The following is a 19,993-nucleotide window of genomic DNA, read 5'->3' as shown; positions in this document are numbered from 1 at the left end:
AAATCGAGTTAGTCAAATATTCAGTGAGAGAAACTAACAAAACATGTCCTCATCACAAAATTTACCTGCAGTTTATCAGACTTTAAAAATCGGCGACCACGACGGCTGCCATTAGGCATCCGTACAAGAAGAGTTACAGAATTTTCATCATCCAATGCTGGCTCTTCAGGAAGAGAAGCCTCTTTAGCTACTAGTTCTCTCTCAAATTCCTGCTAGTAAGAACTAAATATCACATCAAAACTTCAAACAAATCTGATTAAAATATTCCTGCCGAGGAAATGCCTTTTTTTTTTCTCACTTCCAGCAGGAATATGCAGCTGCATTTGGAGCATTTTTTGTGTCAACTGATTGGATAAATGCATCTTAGACTAGACTGCCTTGATGATGAAGATGCACAATTTCAATTCTAACAAATGAAAAAGAGCACAAAATAATGCAAGACAAAACTTGAAACTGTCCCGGAAAAAAATAAATAATAATTGTTAGTGATCACAGTTCTAGGACTATAATTTAAAAAGCTTATAACTAAGACATGTAATAAATAATACCCATGAGTCATGATCGTATTTAGAACTGATTTTGAATATTTACAGCACTAATAGTTAATAGTAAAATTAAAACTCTCCATCATGGTCTTAAATTACCACAAAATTGTCAAAATTTCCACTTCCCACCACCATTGAAGTTGAAATGCAGTCAATATCAATATCAATATCATTAAACTTTGGTCAAAATTTCCACATCACCCAAAATTACTTGAAATTTCAAATTTCCAGAAAAATAAAAAATAAAAAATTTTAACTATAGAACAAGATCTCCTTGAAATTAAAATTTGAGATTCAAGACCCAAAATTGAAATTTCTCCCTTCATGAATCTCATACTTCATTGAAAATATAGTATAGCAAGAAGGATCTGAATGATAACTTTTGGACATTTTAAATGCTTCGCAAAACTGAACATAGATATTCAACTTTTTATGTCAAAAATAGTTAGACTTGCACAACTAAAATTAAATGATTTATTAAGTTCATTTATGAATACGCTTAATATGATTATTGTATTATAGATAATGCACCACATGCTCGTCATTAATGTTTTCAATTTATGATATTTTAGTACAAAATTTTGCATTGTTAGGTCTATTAATAATTTCTAAAGTTTCATAAAATTACATTCCTCACTACTAACTTCTATCATTTTTTTAAAATTGAAATTGACATCGACATTGAAAATTCCATTGAAATTTCTTTTTACTTAAGAAGCATTGAGAATTTCAGGAAAATTATCCATTGAGAGTAAAACTAATGAAGCCACAATTAAACCAAGCAGCAAACACTAAATAGTAATTTTGCTACCAGAAGTAGTCACAACAAATGTTGAAACTTAAAAAAGTAATGGACCATCTTATGGTGCACATCATCTGCCTCCACCAACACAGTTCAGATAAAGTTTGTTTTGTAGCCTATATCACTACATATATTAAACATCAGCTTCCAATTATGCAACAGCTTAAAGAGACACGAGGTAATAAAATGATGACCTATGGCCCATTAGGAATCACTCCTCTTCAACCACCACAGCATACACTCATTTAATATGACTTTCTTCCAAAGGTACTGAGATTTTCTCAAGCAGGACATCATTGGGGTTTCCAAGGACTTCCATAGAACCAGCAATTTTGTGTCCAGTATCAACTTGCCCTTGTCTCTCTGATTCCTAAGAAACCAGGGCCTTGCAATATCAAAGATTTCCGCATGGTCAGCTTGGTTGGCAGCTTATACAAAATCCTACCTGAAGTCCTGGCAACCAGTCTCAAACATACAGTCTCGTAAGTTGTCACTAAGCACCAGCACTCATTCATTGTAAGGAGGCAAATCATGGATGATGTTCTGATAAAAAATGAAGTTTTTGATGCCTACATCAAGGATGGGAAAAGAGCAGTATGCAAGCAGGATATGGAGAAGGCTTTTGACCATGTTAACTAGAGTTTTATGCTGTACATTCTTCAAAGAATGGATTTTGGGGAATCTTGGTGCAAATGGATCCGCCAGTATATATCAACACCATCCTTTTCAGTTCTGGTTAATGGATGCCTACTGATTTCTTCAGATCGCCTCGTGGTCTAAGGCAAGGTGAACCCCTTTCCCCATTTCTGTTTATCATCGTGGAAGTGCTAAGTCTTACGATAACAAGTGCAAATGAAGGTGCCCTTCTAAAGGGTCATTAGCATTGGAAAGAACAATGATTCCATGGGAATCACCCACCTCCTTTTTGCAGATGACACTATCATTTTTTTGAGGACGAGCCAGAGAAAATTCTTAATTTAGATACATCCTCCTCGGTTTTGAAACAGTTTCAGGGTTTAAAGTGAATCTGTGTAAAAGTGAAATCATTCCATTGGGGACTAGCAATTGTGGTCCTTCACTTGTAGGTATCCTTGGCTATAAACTCGGTGCCTTTCCTATCCCCTATCTTGGCCTCCCTTTGGGGGCAAATTTTAAGGTCAAGGGTATATGGGTTCCCATTGTTGACAAGTTTGAAAAGTTTTAAGGACAAAGGTATTCTGGAAAAAGAACTTCTTGTCAAAAGTGGCAGACTCGCTCTCATTAAAGTTTGCTGTCCAACCTGCCAGTTTACTTCATATCTCTTTTAATTTTTCCCTATCCCTAGTGCATGCTTGGAGGGTATTCAAAGAAGATTCCTTTGGGGGAACACGGGTGAGGTTTTCAAAAATCATCTTATTAAATGGGAAGTGGCAAAACAACCTTTACAAAAGGGTGGCCTTGGTCTCAGATCTCTTATTATCTTTAACAAGGCCCTTTTGGGGACATAGCTTTGGAGATTCATGACTCAGAAAAATAACCTCTAGAGGGATGTCATTGCTATCAAGTGTGGTCTCTATCATAATGGTTGGACCTCTAAAGTTTCAAAGGAATCTCATGGTACAGGTGTTTGGAGATACATGAGAAGGGGATGGAAGAATTTCTTCACTCTCATTTATTTCCATGGGGTGAATGAAGCTGATGTTTTCTTCTAGCATGATATTTGGTGTGGTAATTCACAACTTAGCTCCTCTTTCCCTTCCATTTTCAGACTTGTGAGCAACAAAGATGCCCTTATTAGCCAACACTTGGGAGTTTACCAATCAAGGGATTGTTTGGGATATTCCTTTAATAAGAAATGTGTTGTGATATGTGGCTCACATACTGAGTGGAAAGCATGCACAAAGGGAAAACATGAAGAAAATCAAGGGAAAACGTCAACGGTGTGGAGCAGTTTCTAAGAGATTTTACTCTCTGCCTAAAACCGTTGATGGTTTGGCTCAAGAAATCTAGTGCAGATTTCAAATTTTGAAGAAGGGATGTTAAGTTGGTTGGGGTTTGGAGGGAAAACCTCTGGGAACTTTATATATACGTTGATTGTGATGCATTTGAAATGGTTGATTTATTGTTCATGTCCTTTGGACAAGAAGATAGTGAAATTGTTGTCATTTACTCCCATGGATGTAGGCATTGCCGAACCACATAATTCCTTGTGTATTTGTTGTTATTGCTTTCATATAATTGCCATGGATTGTTTCTGTATAGTTTACCATTGAGTGTTGCATTTGTTTGATTCGATATTCCACCGTGCAATTTGTTTTTCACAACAAATTGGTATAAGAGCATTATTGTAATGTCCTCTAGAACTTAGTCTGCAAAATTTGATGTTGTCAAATTTGATGGAACCGAAAATTTTGGTTTGTGGCAGAGAAGGGTGAAGGATCTGTTAGTGCAGCAAGGTATGGTGAAGGCTTTATACGGAATTCAACCGGAAAGCATGGATGGAGCAAGTTGGAATGAATTGGAGGAAAAGGCAGTATCAACCATCCGACTTTGTTTGGCTGATGATGTGTTGTATCACATCATGGATGAGGATTCTCCGGCAATAGTTTGGCAAAAACTGGAAAGCTGGTATATGTCTAAGTCTTTATCGAACAAATTGTTTCTTAAGCAAAAGTTGTATTGGCTTAAGATGGTGGAGGGTTCGGATTTGAACCAACACATCAATGCATTCAATTAGATTGTAAGTGATTTGATGTGTGTTGATGTGATGTTCGAGGAGGAAGACAAGGCGCTAATGTTATTGAATTCCCTACCTACGTCTCACACGTATGAGAATTTGGTTACTACTCTAACATGAGGCAAAGAAAGCCTGAAGTTGGAAGAGGTAACAAGCGCATTGCTCGGTTTTCAGCAAAGAAAAATGGTCAGCGATGAAATTTCACATGGTGAAGGGCTTGTAGTGAAGAGTAACCATAAGCGTGTGAGAGGAAAATTCAAGAATGGATCGAGTGGTAATAAGTCTCAGTTGCAGTCCGGAAAGAAGGACAAAGTGTTCTAAGTGCGAGAAAATTGGGCACATACGACCGAAATGTCCGGAGTGGAAGAAAGGGAATGCTGAAAATCAAGAGGATTCGTCAAAATCAACAAATGTAGTGGAAGGAGACTCAGGGAGCAGTGATAGCAATATGCTATTTGTTTCATCGAGTTCAGAATGCCTCACGGATTCTTGGATCCTAGATTCCGAATATTCTTATCACATGACACCAAATAGAAATTGGTTCAGCCCCTACAAATAAGTTAATTCTAGTTATGTTCTAATGGGAAATGATGTTGTATGCAAAATAATTGGAATAGGAAATATCAAAATAAAGATGGATAATGGTGTTGTGAGAAATTTATGTGATGTAAGGCATGCACCGGATCTATGGAAGAATGTGATTTCATTGGATATTTTAGATTGTAACAGGTATACTTACAAGTCTGAAAGTGGGATAATGAAAGTGTATAAAGGCAACTTGATGGTGATGAAAGGACAAAAGGTAGCAGGAAATATCTATGCACTGCAAGATATCACAATTGTAGGTGGAGCTGCAGCTGTAGAATCTGAATCAGATGTTCTGTGGCATATGCGGTTAAGGCATATGGGTGACTACATGTATTCTGATGTTTGAGGACCGATGAGGATATCATCAAGAGGTGGACATATGTATTTCGTGGGTTTATCACGAAGGGTCTTGGTGTATCTCATGCGGCACAAGTTAGAGGTGTTTGCCAGGTTTAACTTGTGGTTGAGATGGAAAACCAAACCTAGAGAGAGATCTTCAGGTCAGACATTGGTATTGAGTACGCTGCTCAGTTCAAGGAGTTTTGTGAGCAGGACAGGTTGTATGCAAGGCTTGCAAGTAACTTCTTGGTGAAGTCAATGAGTATGGCGCGTTTCTCGTTTGACTGATCGCCAAAGGTATCACTAGATGGGAGAGTTGCAACATAATTGTGGGCAGGTATTGCGGTCGACTACTCTGGTTTGACTGGACGTCCACAAGTGCACGTTTCTAGTGAGGTGAGATCTAGGCTTGGTGTAATATCCAAATAGTACATCTTTCTAGGGTATAGGAAAGGTGGGTTCAAGCTAGGTGATCCAATGAAAACGAGGTGGTGATCAGTGGAAACATAATTTTTGGTGTAAAAGCCATGGTGCTACGTACTCGGGTAAAGGAAGAGATACAGATGTCAGAAAACTACAGCAACAATGAACTTGTGATGCAGGCGGAGTTACAAACTCAGAACAGAGATGACATGGTTCATATTGCAGAGAGTTTTAACTCAAAATACCAACAAGAAAACAACGGGTCTAGATGCACTATCAGGCCACCACTCAAGTATAAATTTGATGTTCTGGTGTTTTATGCATTCATTACTACCAACAGCAAGGTCCCTACTATTTTTCAAGTTGCAGTGCACAGCAAAAGGAAAAATAGATGGATGAATGTTATGGTGGAGGAGATGAAGTTATTGCATAAGAATCAAATGTGGGAGTTAGTGGAGCTTCCAGTAGAAAAGAGGGTGATAGGATGCAAAGGGGTGATGTTTCCGTTGTTTGTGGATGACATGTTATTTGCTAGGAAGGCTTTAACTGAGGCTAATCAGTTGGGAACTCTATTGAAAGGTTTTGACATTAAGATTTTGGGTACGGCCAAGAAGAGTCTTGGTTTCAATATTCGCAAGGACAGAGCTGCAGGGAGATTGGTGTTATCTCAGGGTGGCTTTGTGGACACAACTACATGGAGATTTTGTTTGTCATCTCAGGGTGATTTTGTAAAGAATCAATGTAAATTTTCTACTGCTCGATACCCAAGGACGGACGGTGATGTCCGGGATATGTCAAAGGCCCCATATGCTGGTGCAATGGGGTGTTTCGGCAGGCAACAGAATGGTTCATCAGTTGTGAGGTATGTTGATACAGACTATGCAAGGGGCTTTGATGACAGAAGGTTAACAACAGGGTTTATGCTTACTGTTGTGGGAAGGCCTACTTGTTGGAAGTCCAGGGTACAGTCTTCGGGTGTAACATCTACAATTGAATCGGGGTTCATGGCAGAAGCCAAAGTTGCCACGGGCAAGTTCAAACCTTACTTAGACTTGGTTTTTGTCTCGAGTTGCTAGAAGAGAGACGATCCCAACCTAATGTCCCAAGGTCAAGGTGGAGCAATGGGTATATGTTTTCAACATCTCCTAAGGGGCATATGTTCGCAAAGATGGAGATTGTTGTGATATGTGGCTCACATACTGAGTGGAAAACATGCACAAAGGGAAAACATAAAGGAAATCAAGTAACAGCAGAAAAAACAGTTGACGGTTTGGAACAGTGTCTGAGAGATTTTACTCTCTGCCTGAAACCGTTGGCGGTTTGGCTCGGGAAACCAAGTGCAGATTTCAAATTTTAATAAGGGACGTTACGTTGGTTGGAGTTTGGAGGGAAAACCTCCGGAAACTTTATATATACGTTGATTGTGATGTATTTGAAATGGTTGATGTATTGTTCATGTCCTTTGGACAAGAAGATAGTGAAATTGTTGCCGTTTTCTCCCGTGGATGTAAGCATTGCCAAACCTCGTAATTCCTTGTGTATTTGTTGTTATTGATTTTATTTAATTGCTGTGGATTGTTTCTGTATAGCTTACCATTGAATGCTGCGTTTGTTTGATCTGCGTTTGTTTGATCCAATATTCTGCTATGCAATTCGTTTTTCACAACAAAATGCTTTGGATTGGGAATATGATATTTTTACAGATTTTTTCAGCAGTCTTTATAAGTTTCATCGTCAGGCCAGTTCCGATGAGCCCAAATAAATTTTGAGGAAAGATGGCAACTTCACTGTTTGCTCTTTTTATAAACACCTTAGTTTACTGGCTGGGAAACCCACCCGCCCCCCCCCACCCCCCCCCCCCCCCCCCCCCCCCGCCCAAAAAAAAAAAAATTTGTCTCAATTTTTCCTTTCTAAAAGTAAAATCCAGGTAGAACATTTTTGGTAAATAAGTTTTCCAGCTTTTACTTTTTTTTGGTGAGCTTTTAAAGTTACAGATTTGATGTTTTTAAAAGCTAAAAGACTGTTTTTTCTCGAACAAATTATTCAATTCCATTGTTGTCCTTAATTTTTTCAAATATTACAAAACTATCAATGCATTAATTATATTTCCCAAATATATATATCCATTTTAGCCATTTTAAATGCTTTTAGGCACCTTACAACTTTTTTACCAAACACTCAAAGCCAGCTTTTTTTTTTTTTTATAGTAACTCCTTTTTCACAAGGGATTCAAACTATTTTAAAACAATATCAAAAAGTTCATTTTCATCAGCTCCATTTTCAAAGGTCTTTTTAAAAAGCCACAAGGGGGGACCAAACGAAGCCTAACTTCCCTTGAAAGGCAACCCCTTCAAAGGTTGCCTTTTTCACATGGGAAGCTTCTCTTGGAAAAATCCATACTATAGACAATCTTCAGAAAAAAGGTCTCCCTCTTGTCATTTGATGCTTTTTATGCTTGGTGTAATCAGTTGATCACGTACTCCTGCATTGTTCATGGACTACGAAATTGTGGAACTTAGCCATCTCCATTGTAAATCAGAAATGGGTAACTGCAGCTACAGTGGGAGGTGAAACTGTGGGCTTGGAAAGGGATCAGATCTAGTAAGGGAGAAGATCTCTCTCCCTCATTTCCCTTGTTATTTTCTGGGCCATGTGGAGAGAAGGGGAATAGAAGAGCCTTTCAAGGAATTCTCTCTCCTATTCAGGCTATCATGGATCATTGGATAGCTACAATCACTAGTTGGCATTCTGGGCTGCTTGAAAGGGACCCCTTTGCCATCCTTGATTTTCTTGATGCTTTCCAATAAGGGTCTTGCTGTTTCTTTGTACTTGGGTGGCATCCCCTTGATGCCTCATTTTAAATAATTTCTCTTTGCTAATCAACAAACAAAAAAAAATTGGCACGCTAATTATTTTCTAATTACAAATTACTTCTGAATGTCAACATTCAGAGGGGCTAGTAAAACTGCAGAATTCTCTAATTGCAAATACTAAAACTAACAGATCTGCATGATCCTTTACTCATTTAGATAAGAGCATTTTCAGGAAAAAAATAATTGAAGAAAATGAATTGGAAATATTAAATTACACTGTAACGACCCTCCCATTACCCTCGCAAAGCAGGGAGCCTTATGGCCCAGGGACGCCCTTTAGAAGCAAAAAGTTCATCTAAAAACAAAACCAAAAAGGCAGACATCTATCCCTCCAGCAACCCTACAAGAAAATATTTGAGATACTCCTTGTGTGTGTGTGTGTGTGTGAGAGAGAGAGAGAGAGAGAGTTTTGTAAGATTACCTCCTCCTCCTCCAATTTCTTGCGAGACTCTTCTTCCTTTCGCCTTTCTTCTTCAAGAGCAGCTTCTCTAGCTGCTAATTCCATTAAGCGACGAGCCTTCGCTTCTTCCATGGCCTTCAATTCTTTTTCTTGGTCCGCTTGCAGAGATGCAAGATACTCATCATCCTGCAAGAATCAAACAAATATCAAGCTTGGTGACAGTTGCTAAAGTCACACCCTAATTATGGTTGAAATTCAAACCTGCTGTTCCCGTATCAAGCGCTGGGCTTCCAAAGAGGGTGATGGAGGACGAGGCATCCGCTGGGTGTAAGGACCCACAGTGCTACTTAAACCAGTCTGCATTAGCTGATGAGGAGCATATGGAAAACGATAACTACTCCCTTCAGGAATTCCACCAAACATGGCAGCCTCAAGCATGACTGCTTCATCATGCTCCAAGGAAGATATTCCTCCCCACTTCAAAACGTAAGACAAAATTAAAAAATTTTACATTCATTTTGAGTCAGCATGATATATTAAATGATTTGAAATTCTAAATAAAAAGTCATGGCAAAATACACATAAGCAGGAAGATACCTCATCAGAAGGGAAAGAATTTCCATTATGCTGTGAATGACTACCATTCTGCCCAGGGCTTGACGGTGGACTAACCCCAATTTCCCCAACTTCCCCAACATCTTCAGTAGGCTCCATAGAACCAGAAGACATATGCCTTGACCTGTGCCTAACCAGTGGCTCCTCAACATCTTCAGTTTCATCTTGAATGAATGAGCTTCCTGCCTCTACCCTGAATTCACTTAATGAAGCATCTTTGTGAGAAAAACTGAACTGTTGCCCAGGAAGACATATAAAAGCACTTGTCCGGCAACACAAGTTGGCCAGTGCAACAAAGGCAAAACAAGCAAATGTATTTACAACCACTCACCTCAAACCAACATCTCCCTTAAAAGAGAGGTGGGCGAGGGAAAAAAAGGCAGCCTGGTGTACAAGGTTCCCGCATATGCGGGACCAGAGAAGGGGCAGTCCACAACGAGTCTATAGTAAGCAGCCTTACCATGCATTTTTTGCAAGAGGCTGTTTCCATGCCTCAAGGAAGTCACACGGAAACAACTCTACTATTGCACCAAGGCTCCCCTTTTAGGGGCAACCCAGAAAGGAAAAAACACACACACACCACACATGAGAGAGAGAGAGAGAGAGAGAGAGAGAGAGAGAGGCTTATCAAGAGATCATAGTATGCAAGACTCTTAAACAGCCAGAAAAGACACCTACCTTCCATTTAATGCTGCAGATTTTCCCAGATCTTCCACCTCGGATGGCTCATAAGCTCCCACTTTTGATGCTTCAACTTTTATGCCCTGCTCACGTAATGCCTTCTCTTGCTCTGCTGTCTGGATCAATTGTCCATTAAAAGGATCAGGAAAAGCAAATATTAGGACAATAAATCCTTAAAGATCTACAAACCTTCAATGAAAGTGAAACGGCTTGTGCAAGTTCAGCATCCTCTAAGGGAGACCGCCTTTGATGAGGACCAGGAGCATTTGAGTCCTGCATTAGCATGTCAATAAATGCCAAAAGACGTACGTAGTACTGATAAAGAAAAAGGTTACTGTCACATACAGTGTGAGTGCCAATTTTTTGAGCAGGGAAACCCTCCTCCTCAACCTCCTGTCTTGAAGCTTCAATAGCAGCTCGAATCATTTCTTCTTCTATATCATTTCCAAAGTCTGAAAATTTATCAAATTCAGGAGCACTAGGTCTACCATGTCCATCATGGGAGCTGTTGCCCAAACCACCATTTTTCCGTTCATTCCACCCTGCACTATGTCCAGTTGGAGTAGTTGGAATATTTTCATCATTTTCATCATCAATTATGACAGTTCCATGTATTTCTGGGCCATGTATATCTGCAGTTCCAGTAACATCCTCAATAGTAGGAATGCGGCCAGAATGGCGAGATGGCTCGGTCCCATCCTTGACCTCTATGGGGATCTCCCTCACTTCTCTGGGATGTGAAACAATTGGAGCAGCACTTGAAAGCTCAGAACTATGGCCTAACAAGCTCCTACTAAGGTTTGGATCAAGGATTGAGAAAGGATTCAAATTTCTAGCAGCAGAAAGAAGTGGAAAAGGAGCCCCCCCAGACTCAAGCTGACTAGGATCATCTACATCCATGAAATCGTTTTGAGCAGCAATAGATGTTTCATGCATGCTGGACAATGAAAATCAAATCAAACATCAACTTCAAATAAATATGCACAAACCATTTAAAATGTTTCATGTAAGTGTTGGTAAACAGGAGGGAATAAAACAAACAAGGAAAACTGGTGTTAAAGGGTACAAACATGTTTCTGTCGCCCTCACTGAAATGTGCATTCACAGCTTCATTGAGATCCTCACCATGCTCCTGATTGTCAGCAGAGTGTGACATTTTAGCAAAACAGATAGCTGATTTTCAGCAGAGAGTACTTCAAGAAACTTGACAATAAACACCAACAATATAACCAAAAACAGAAAGCTTCACATTTCAATCTGTATGAACAGAAACAAGCTAAAATTATCCTTATATGCCGCCTGGGGGCTTTACCAGGACTAACTAATAAAAGGACCAGGGCCAGAAGTGATCTTACCCAAGAAACTCAATAAACACTAACAGCATCAATTAGTATAAAAGCTACTACCCTAACCAGGAGCTATTCATTGAGATCCCCACCATGTTCCTGATAGATAGCAAGAATAAAACAATTTTTTTTCCATAGAAAAAGAAGAGATTTCATTGATAAGAAGAGAATTTACAAAAAGGACCAAAATATTTCTCTCGTTAAAGTTCTTAAAAAATACAGAAACCAGCTAAAATAATACTCATACCCAAGAAACTCAATAAACACTAACAGCGTCAGTTAGTATAAAAAGCTCCTACCCTAACCAGGAGCTATTCATTGAGATCTCCACCATGTTCCTGATAGATAGCGAGAATATGACAAATCCTTTTTTATAGCAAAAGAACAGATTTCATTGATAAGAGGAGAATTTACAAAAAGGAGAAAAAGACTTCTCCCACTAAAGTTCTTAAAAAATACAGAAAAAAAAAACAAACTAATAAAACAAAAACTGGTAAAAAAACATAAGAATCATAGCAGAAGATTCCTCCAGTCTCACTGAATATCCAAAAAGCCAACTCCCTTGAAGCACCTGACCCAATTTGGCATAAGGAAACCAGGGAAAGAATCTTCTCCTAAACCAGCTTCCAATTCAATTTTCTTCCTGAAAATATACGTGCATTACGCTCCAACCATAATCCCCAGATTCCCCACAATAGTGCAAAAATACCACACTTCCATAGTTTCATCCTCTCCTTCCTTCTACCAAACCAGTCAAAAGGAAATCGACAACAATTCCTCCACTGACACCAGAAAAACCCAAGATTCTCCCATCACACCAAATAAATTATTCCAGATTCTCCAGGCATTGTCAATGTAAAAGTAAATGAGGTGCAATTTCAGAATTCAAATAGCATAACACACAGAATATGACAATTTATTCAAACAGATAACTAAATTTTGGCACCAAGTACTTCAAGAAACTGGACGCTATAGAAAACTTCACATTTCAGTATGTAGACGCAAAAAACTACCATTTATGATCCTCATAACCAAGAAATCCTCATACCCCAGGGAGATGCATGTAATTGAAGGTCTGCATACAATCAGTGCACTGGCCATAATCAGACAGAAGGTAGCCAACTTACACACATGGTCCAAGAAATTCTGTACACTGAGTAATCTTTTGAAACACAACGCAATCACATACAACGTGCACAAGTCCAAAAATTTTAAAACCTGACCCCAACCTGGGCCAGAGCATACCTTTTATAGATTGGAATGAAATTTCAACATAAACAGAAATTTGGCATCACTTATAATCTCCTCCAATAAGCTACTCACACTAATTTACGAGAGCAACTCTGTGGTGAACAAAGGATTGGACCATTTAAATTTTAAATACAAGAAAGATTTAAATTAGCTTGAACTCTAATAAATGAAGTTAAATTGGTCAATGTGAATGTTGAGCTTTCTCATTCTTCACATTGGTTTGGCTTCTTGGTTTTGGTTTTTTATGATTTGACAATCAATTTCCGGTTTGGGTTTGCCAAACAGAAAATTTGAAAAGATTAAAATATTGTCTATATATTATCATACATTTTATATTTGTGTTGAATTTGTTAAGTTACCATTTGGAACCACTTAGGGGAATTACTTTCCAAAGAAAAAAAATTTGAATTTATTAAGTGCTGAAAGTCATAAGTACTATTTGGTGTATCCATATGTGCCAATCATAAAGGTTAACTAAATAAGTGGTGTTTGGATACTCATTTTTATTACATGTGTAGTATGAATTTATATTGTTATATTTCATCAAATAATTAATATGTTATAATACATAATAAAATAATATATGATTATTTTCTAATTAATATTTTTAATCAAGATTATTAATATCTTCTAATTAAAATTTTAATTAATATTTGAAATGAAATATGATTATTATTTTTAACTAAAAATAAAAAATAACTTTGTTGCTGATATATATTTATAACATATGATTATCTTATAAATTTATGTTAGTTATAATACTATATTATTAATTAAATTAACATTTTTAATTTATTTTAATATTGGTTTAAATCAATATATAAAGTTCTTGCTTTCATTCTAGATTTTAATTTGCAGGGCATGGTCATTGCAATTTGCAAAGGTGAGGCAGCAGTGCAAAGAGGGGATGGCAAAGTCAGAACCACCGACTGCTGAGCACCACAGCACAGCACCAGATCTGACGGCATAGTCATGGATCTGCAAAGGAAAGGGCTTGGGGAGAGAGAGAGAGAGCAGCACACAATCAGTACAAGGCAGTACAAGGAACGGGGGAGAGGGAAAGAGAATTTCTGAAAATCACAAAATTGCCCCCAAAATTCATTAGTCATGAAACTGCCACTGCCTCTCTACAGTACCCACACTTTTAAATCACCAAAAATCTATCCCTACTTCTCCAATCCCACTCAAAAACTTCTTTAAAAAGTGGTTCAAAAAAGTACTTCTAATATAAAGTACTTAAACTCTTTTCATTTTAATTTCTATTTATTAACAAATATTTTACAAGACCAGGTATCGATAGGTTATCTTTTTGGGTGTATGATGATGTTTTTTTTCCCCTTACATTTTTTTGTTGGGGAGGTGGGGGGGTGTTCTCCCATTCCCCATCAAAAAAGATGAGGAGAGAAAACTTCCCTCCATCATCCACCCACTTCCCCATTATTTCATATATTGTTTGTGACCTATGATGATGGGCCCCAATCCTCAAATTCCTTTTTGAACTTTCAAAAGGGCCCAAAGTTTGGGCTTAAGATTTTGCTCTAATTTTTTTTCAAAATTTGTAATTACTTAGTGAATGCCAAACAGAATAAAAATCATAGAAGTCAAAGGCACAATGCACACTAGGAGTGTTTAACAACCTGCCAATCCAAACCAAACCAACCCAAAAAATTGATTTCAAATGATTAATGGGTCAGTTGGTGGTTTTCCATTTTGCATAACCCGATTGTCTGGGTCAGTTTGCAAGTTTAGCATCAAACCTGACCCAAGCCAACCTCCCTGTAATGCATATATGATAAAAAAGAAAATTAATAATGGCCTACAACTACTTAAATTTTGTGAAAGAGTGCATAATTGGCACATTTTGAAGTGTGTTAATTTTTGTATTTTTGGCTTTTTTCCCCTATTGTGTGATGGTTATGGAAGACATTTTGGTCCTTTTAAAAGATAATGGACATATTTTGCATTTTATGATTTAATGTGATTGATAGTATGCATGTTAGACAATAGATATAATATTTCTTTAATTAATTTTAGAACTTTGTTTAAATTGTGTTATCAATGAAAATCTAAAAATTGTAAAATGCTTATAATGTTACATCGATACTATTTTTTTTTTTTTTTTGTGAAATCTACAAATCTAATATATATTTAACTTGAATGGTACTAATGTAAGTAGCTTTTTGTCTTTTTTTTTTTTTTTTGGATAGAAGAAGACAATTTATTAAAACTGAGAAACGAAGTACAAGCTTTGGAGGACAAGGAGTCCTTTCCAACCAGCTAGAAAAAGCTTAATAACCCAAGGAGTGCACCCGCAAGAATGCTAGAAAGGTTGCTATATCCCACAAAAGCCAAGGCCAGGGTGATCGATTCCTGAAAATCCTAGTATTCCCCTCCTATCCATAGGATCCTAGCATTCCCCTCTATCCATAGGGTTCAAAGGATGGGGAAAACAGTTGCACACCATAGAGCTCTGCCATTTTTGTTCTCACCAAAACCCCTAAAATTAACCAATATGAAGTCTTTCACCTTTCCCACAGCCACCCAACCTTTCCCCGCCAAAAAGAACAGGGCATTCCAAAGCTATCATGCCACCTTGTACTGCACAAAAAGATGGGCATTCAACTGATTGTTTTCACAAGAATCACAGCACATGAAGCAGATATCAGGACTAAGAACCATATAGGGTCTTCTCTGAAGCAGATAATGCATGTTAATCCTTCCCAAGATCACAATCCAAACAAAAGCCCGAATCTTCCTTGGAACCTTGGCCCTCCAAAGTAAATGGTTCCAAGGAAAAGGACTAGGGCTATGGGTTTTCAAAAGGTGAGACAGAAAAGACTTAGAAGTAAATATACCTAAAGAATCCCCCTCCCACACTCTCTCATCCTCACTAGACGAAGGAAAGTGCTGGTCCAACAAAGGAAATAAGGGTCGTGAGCTCATGGGTCTTTCTTGTATTAAGATTCCTAGAAAAATGGAAATCCCAAGGAGAAGGACCTCCACCCCACTCAAGAGAAATAAAAGAACTAATAAGAGAATTACTAAGTGAAGAAAGCTTAAAAAGATATAAAACCTTCATCTCCAATGAAGTCTCCCCCACCCATAACATCTTCCCAAAAGCAGCTTTATTGTCATTACCCACTTTGAACCAGACAACAAGAAAGAATTGACTAGCTACCTGAGACATAAATTTCCAAGGACAAGCGTGAGAAATGATGTCGCTACTCCTCATCTCCCACTGATTCCATTTGATCCTATACTTACTCTTTATCACCATATGCAAAGGGAACCTCCAAAGCCATTCACATATAACAGAGATGTTCTTAGATACCACATTCACAATACCCAAGGCCCCCCTCCAATTTAGGCTTGCTAGTCATTTCCCAACTAACAAAATAGTCACGCCTACCTTCCCCGGGACCCTACCAAAGGAAATCACACATCAACCTCTTTAAGGATTTGGCTACTCTAGAAAAGACTCCAAACAAAGAGACAATAAATCGGGATATTTAAGAGAGAAGCACTAATGAGAGTAGCACAAACCCCAATGGAAAAATAAGCCCTCTTCTATCCCTGCAATCTCCTAGCCACCTATTCTAGGACAAGATCCCAAAAGACCTTAAAGTTTGGGTTTCCTCCAAGGGGGAGGCCAAGATAAGTTCGGGGCCACTGAATGGAATCAATACTGCACTCAATTTGAAATTCTGATGAGTACTCCCACCCATGTTAATACTAGCTATACCACTCTTGGACAAGTTGATTTTAAGACCCAAGATCTTATCAAAGATTTTGAGCAACAGAATAGCTTTCCTAAGGGTCTGTTTGGTATCGTTGTTGTTTTCTATTTTCTGTTTCTATTTCTCCACAGTGAAGAAACAGACTATAAAAACACGTTTGTTTATGTTGTCAGTTTTCTATTTCTGTTGCCGGTTTTCAATTGTTTGCCAAAAAACTGAAAACCAGATTTTATGGTTTTCAGTTGTTTTCGCAACCTGTTGCCTGAAACTTTAATATTCAAAAATAGATTTTTTAATAAAATTATTCATTTTATACGCTTTTAAATTAAAATCAAAATTAAATGGTCATATGAATTTAAGTATAATTAAAAAAAATATATACATAAATTTCAAAAAAATAATAATAGAGCCAATTACAAACTACTTTCACTATTTTTCAATTGTCATGTCCCATAAAATTTTTATTGTACAATAAAATTTTAAAGTAAAACAATTAAGTAAAATAATTATAATAAATTTTATTTTTATTATAGTAATTTTTTTAATATGTATTTTTGTAATTTTATTATTTTAATCATATTTTTATAATATTGTTTGATTTAAAGATGAAAATGAACATTTTTTAATTAAGTTTTTAATTTGTATTTGTTTTATAAATGTTAACCAAACAAGTGGCTAGTTTTTTATTTTTAATTTTTGTTTCTGATTTTTGGTTTTCATTTCTAATTTTCATTTCTCTAATTTTTTACAATGATACCAAACGGCCCCTAAACTTTGCTATACCATCCTCAAGGAATAGCTAAGTGTCATCGGCAAACTGGAGGTGCGACATATCCACTTCCCCCCTCCCCACACACAAGCCTCTAATCACCCCCCACCCCTAGTCTGAGCATGAAAAAACAACCTACTATGGGTATCAACACCTATGGTGAATAGTAAAAGAGATAGAGGGTCCCCTTGTCTACGACCACTAGAGGCCTTGAACCAATCTCTCAGCAACAGGAGGGAAACCACAAACAAAGGACGGGATACTACTAATGCTTGCTTCAATCTCTTTCTTTATCTTGTGGTCGATTGCAATTGAAAGATCTGTTCTTGTTTCGGGATTCGGGAGGTGTCCACCCTCTAATGTGAAGATTAGGCATGGGTGAGGTGAATTCAAAGAAAGAAACTTTCCAGACAATCATCTTCTAAGGTTGAAGTATTCCCCTCACACTACTATTGATCTGGCGGACAAATGCCATTTCTGCTGATGAAGATATGGGACGAAATACAACCCTTAATCTATTTTCCCTATAGATTCCAAAAACCTTTTTCACCCATCACCTTATCTAAAAGGTCCCAGTTCATCCTATTATATGCTTTCTTAAAATCCACTTTAAAAAGAATACCTTTTCTACCCTCATCTTCACATCCTCTACCACCTCATTGGCCATCAACACCGCATCTAAGATATGTCTATCATAGATAAAAGCGGATTGAGCCAAGGTGATAGTTTCCCCAAAGACAATTCTTGGTCTATTAGTGCCGACTTTAGACAGGATTTTATAAAGGCTAGTAACAAACTAACATATATATTATGTTTGGCAAAACACTCACATATATTCCTTTGTGTTTTCTTTTCCTCTTCTACTTTGCCTTTATACAAGCTAAACTGCCAGTCAGACCCAATCCACCTGATAATCAAACATACCCAAATTGCATCCTCAACGGTTTATCTTAGGATTGGTTTTTATTTTTTTCCAAAATCAACAAGATTGGAGTGGTTGGAATTTTAGGCCTAACCCAACCCATGAAGACCCCTAATGCACACTAAGGCACAATAGATAACTGCAGCCTAGGCGCAAGGAGAAGGCACACGCCTCACAAAGATGAGGCGCACATTTATTAAAATTATCTGTAAAATTCCCTATATAAATGGATTCTTGATTGTAAACACACTAATATTTGAATTCAACTATAATACTATTCGATACTAGAACATAAAAAAGAACATTGTAACACAAATTTTCCAACAATATGAGATGGTCATGCCTAAGTTCCAAAAATAGAAGAAGAAACAAGCAGCATGAAACAAAAGCAAAATAAAATAAAATAAAATAAAAAACAGAAAAAGCAGCAGCAGTGCAGCTCTGCTAGAAATGCCAGAAATTCCATATAACAGAAGCAGAAGTGCCAATAAAAAGAAATGCTTCCAGAAAGAACAACCCAGCTTCCAAATAAAACAAAAAAAGAAAAGAAGGGAAGGGAAGGGAAAGCAACAAAATAGGGGCTCAGAGCAGTTCAAAAGAAGAAGGTGAAAAAAAAAAAAAGGAGCTTGAGGCGCAGCAGAGCAGAAATTTGAGGAAAAAGGAGCAAAATTTCTCAAAAACAGGGGCAGCAGAAGTAGAAAAGGGCAAAAAGGGAGGTCGCAGCTGAAGACAGAAATATGAGAGCAACTAAGCACAAATATGAGGAAAAAGTAGCAGAAATTCCATAAAAATAGAAAAATAAATAAAAAAGGAAAGAAGGTAACAGCAGCTCTAACTGATAGCACAGAGCAGAAGAACCACTGATTTTGTTAAATCAAGAAGAAGAAGAAGAAGAAGAAGAAGAAGAAGAAAGAAGAACAAAAAAAGAGGATAGGAGACCTGGTCGATCAAGATGAAGAAGATTCAAGCAGATGAAGGAAAGACTTGAGTTGACCTTCAAATAAAGCTTGAGAGTTAGCCTAGGAAAACTAGGGCTGGCCTTTGGTCAAAAGTTCTGCCTGTATCATAAGATGCTAGAGTTATCTTGCTGGGAATCGAAAGATATTAGATGCAAGATAAAATGACATATATTGTTCATTTCACTTTGTTTTTTTTTTTTTTTTTTTTTTTTTTTTTATTGTTGGTGATGTCAGAGCGGATCACATGTACCGGAGAAAGCTACGTGACGCAAGGGACAAATGGAGAGAAGCAAGGTGCAGCCATGGAGGGCAAACCGTCAACAGTTTGGGGCCTAATTGTCGATGGTTTCAAGCAGTAGCTGCAAGGAGTTTTTTCTACTCCAAAGTCCAAACCATTGACGGTTTCCATCGGCGCGGATTACGTATTTTCAAATCGAGGCTTGTTGTAGATTGGGCTTATCTAAAGGATTTTCTTCTGGGGGATTGCTACAAATGCAGTTTAGATATACTAGAACACTTCTGTATGCATTAGATAGTTATATAATGTTTATTATGTAACCCTAGAATAGACTAAGCTTCAAAGATTGTAACTTTGACATTGATCATAGTGAAGCCGAGGTTGTTGCTCCCGTGGACGTAGGCTATTGCCGAACCACGTAAATCTTGTGCGTTCTAGTTGTATTTTTTATTCTTTTTATTATTGTTTGATTGCTTCTTGAGTACAATTCATCAAGTGATTGCATTAGTGGTTGTTGATTGTTTCGTGTTTTATTGTGTGCTTCCGCTGCACATGTTCAAGTTGAACGAACATCAACAAGTGGTATCAGAGCTATTGGTTCTACAATGGCTGGGGTCTCTCCGATTAAGTTCAATGTGAACAAGTTCGATGGAACTGGTAATTTCGGGCTTTGGCAATGAAGGGTGAAGGACTTGCTAGTGCAACAAGGGATAGTGAAGGCATTATACAAAAAGAAGTCGGGTTATGTCTAGCCGATGACGTGTTGTATCACGTCATGGATGAGGACTC

At 37.6% G+C, this 19,993-nt stretch overlaps 1 protein-coding gene across 1 annotated transcript in view; it reads right to left on the bottom strand.

The window, feature by feature from the left end:
• The window catches only part of LOC131164011 (plant UBX domain-containing protein 8), a 50,052-nt gene that overhangs the window by 6,981 nt on the left and 23,078 nt on the right, over nt 1-19,993 (bottom strand). Inside the window, exons 2-9 of the mRNA XM_058120905.1 lie at nt 11,053-11,114; nt 10,328-10,919; nt 10,172-10,255; nt 9,980-10,098; nt 9,284-9,494; nt 8,948-9,163; nt 8,708-8,872; nt 66-209 (exon numbers count right to left, since the gene is read on the bottom strand). Coding sequence (XP_057976888.1) covers nt 66-209; nt 8,708-8,872; nt 8,948-9,163; nt 9,284-9,494; nt 9,980-10,098; nt 10,172-10,255; nt 10,328-10,919; nt 11,053-11,114 — 1,593 coding nt within the window. The remainder of the gene's footprint in view (nt 1-65; nt 210-8,707; nt 8,873-8,947; nt 9,164-9,283; nt 9,495-9,979; nt 10,099-10,171; nt 10,256-10,327; nt 10,920-11,052; nt 11,115-19,993) is intronic.

The sequence above is a fragment of the Malania oleifera genome, chromosome 9 (genome assembly GCF_029873635.1).
Source record: "Malania oleifera isolate guangnan ecotype guangnan chromosome 9, ASM2987363v1, whole genome shotgun sequence".
Lineage (NCBI taxonomy): Eukaryota > Viridiplantae > Streptophyta > Magnoliopsida > Santalales > Ximeniaceae > Malania > Malania oleifera.
This window is presented reverse-complemented; position numbering and strand designations above follow the sequence as displayed.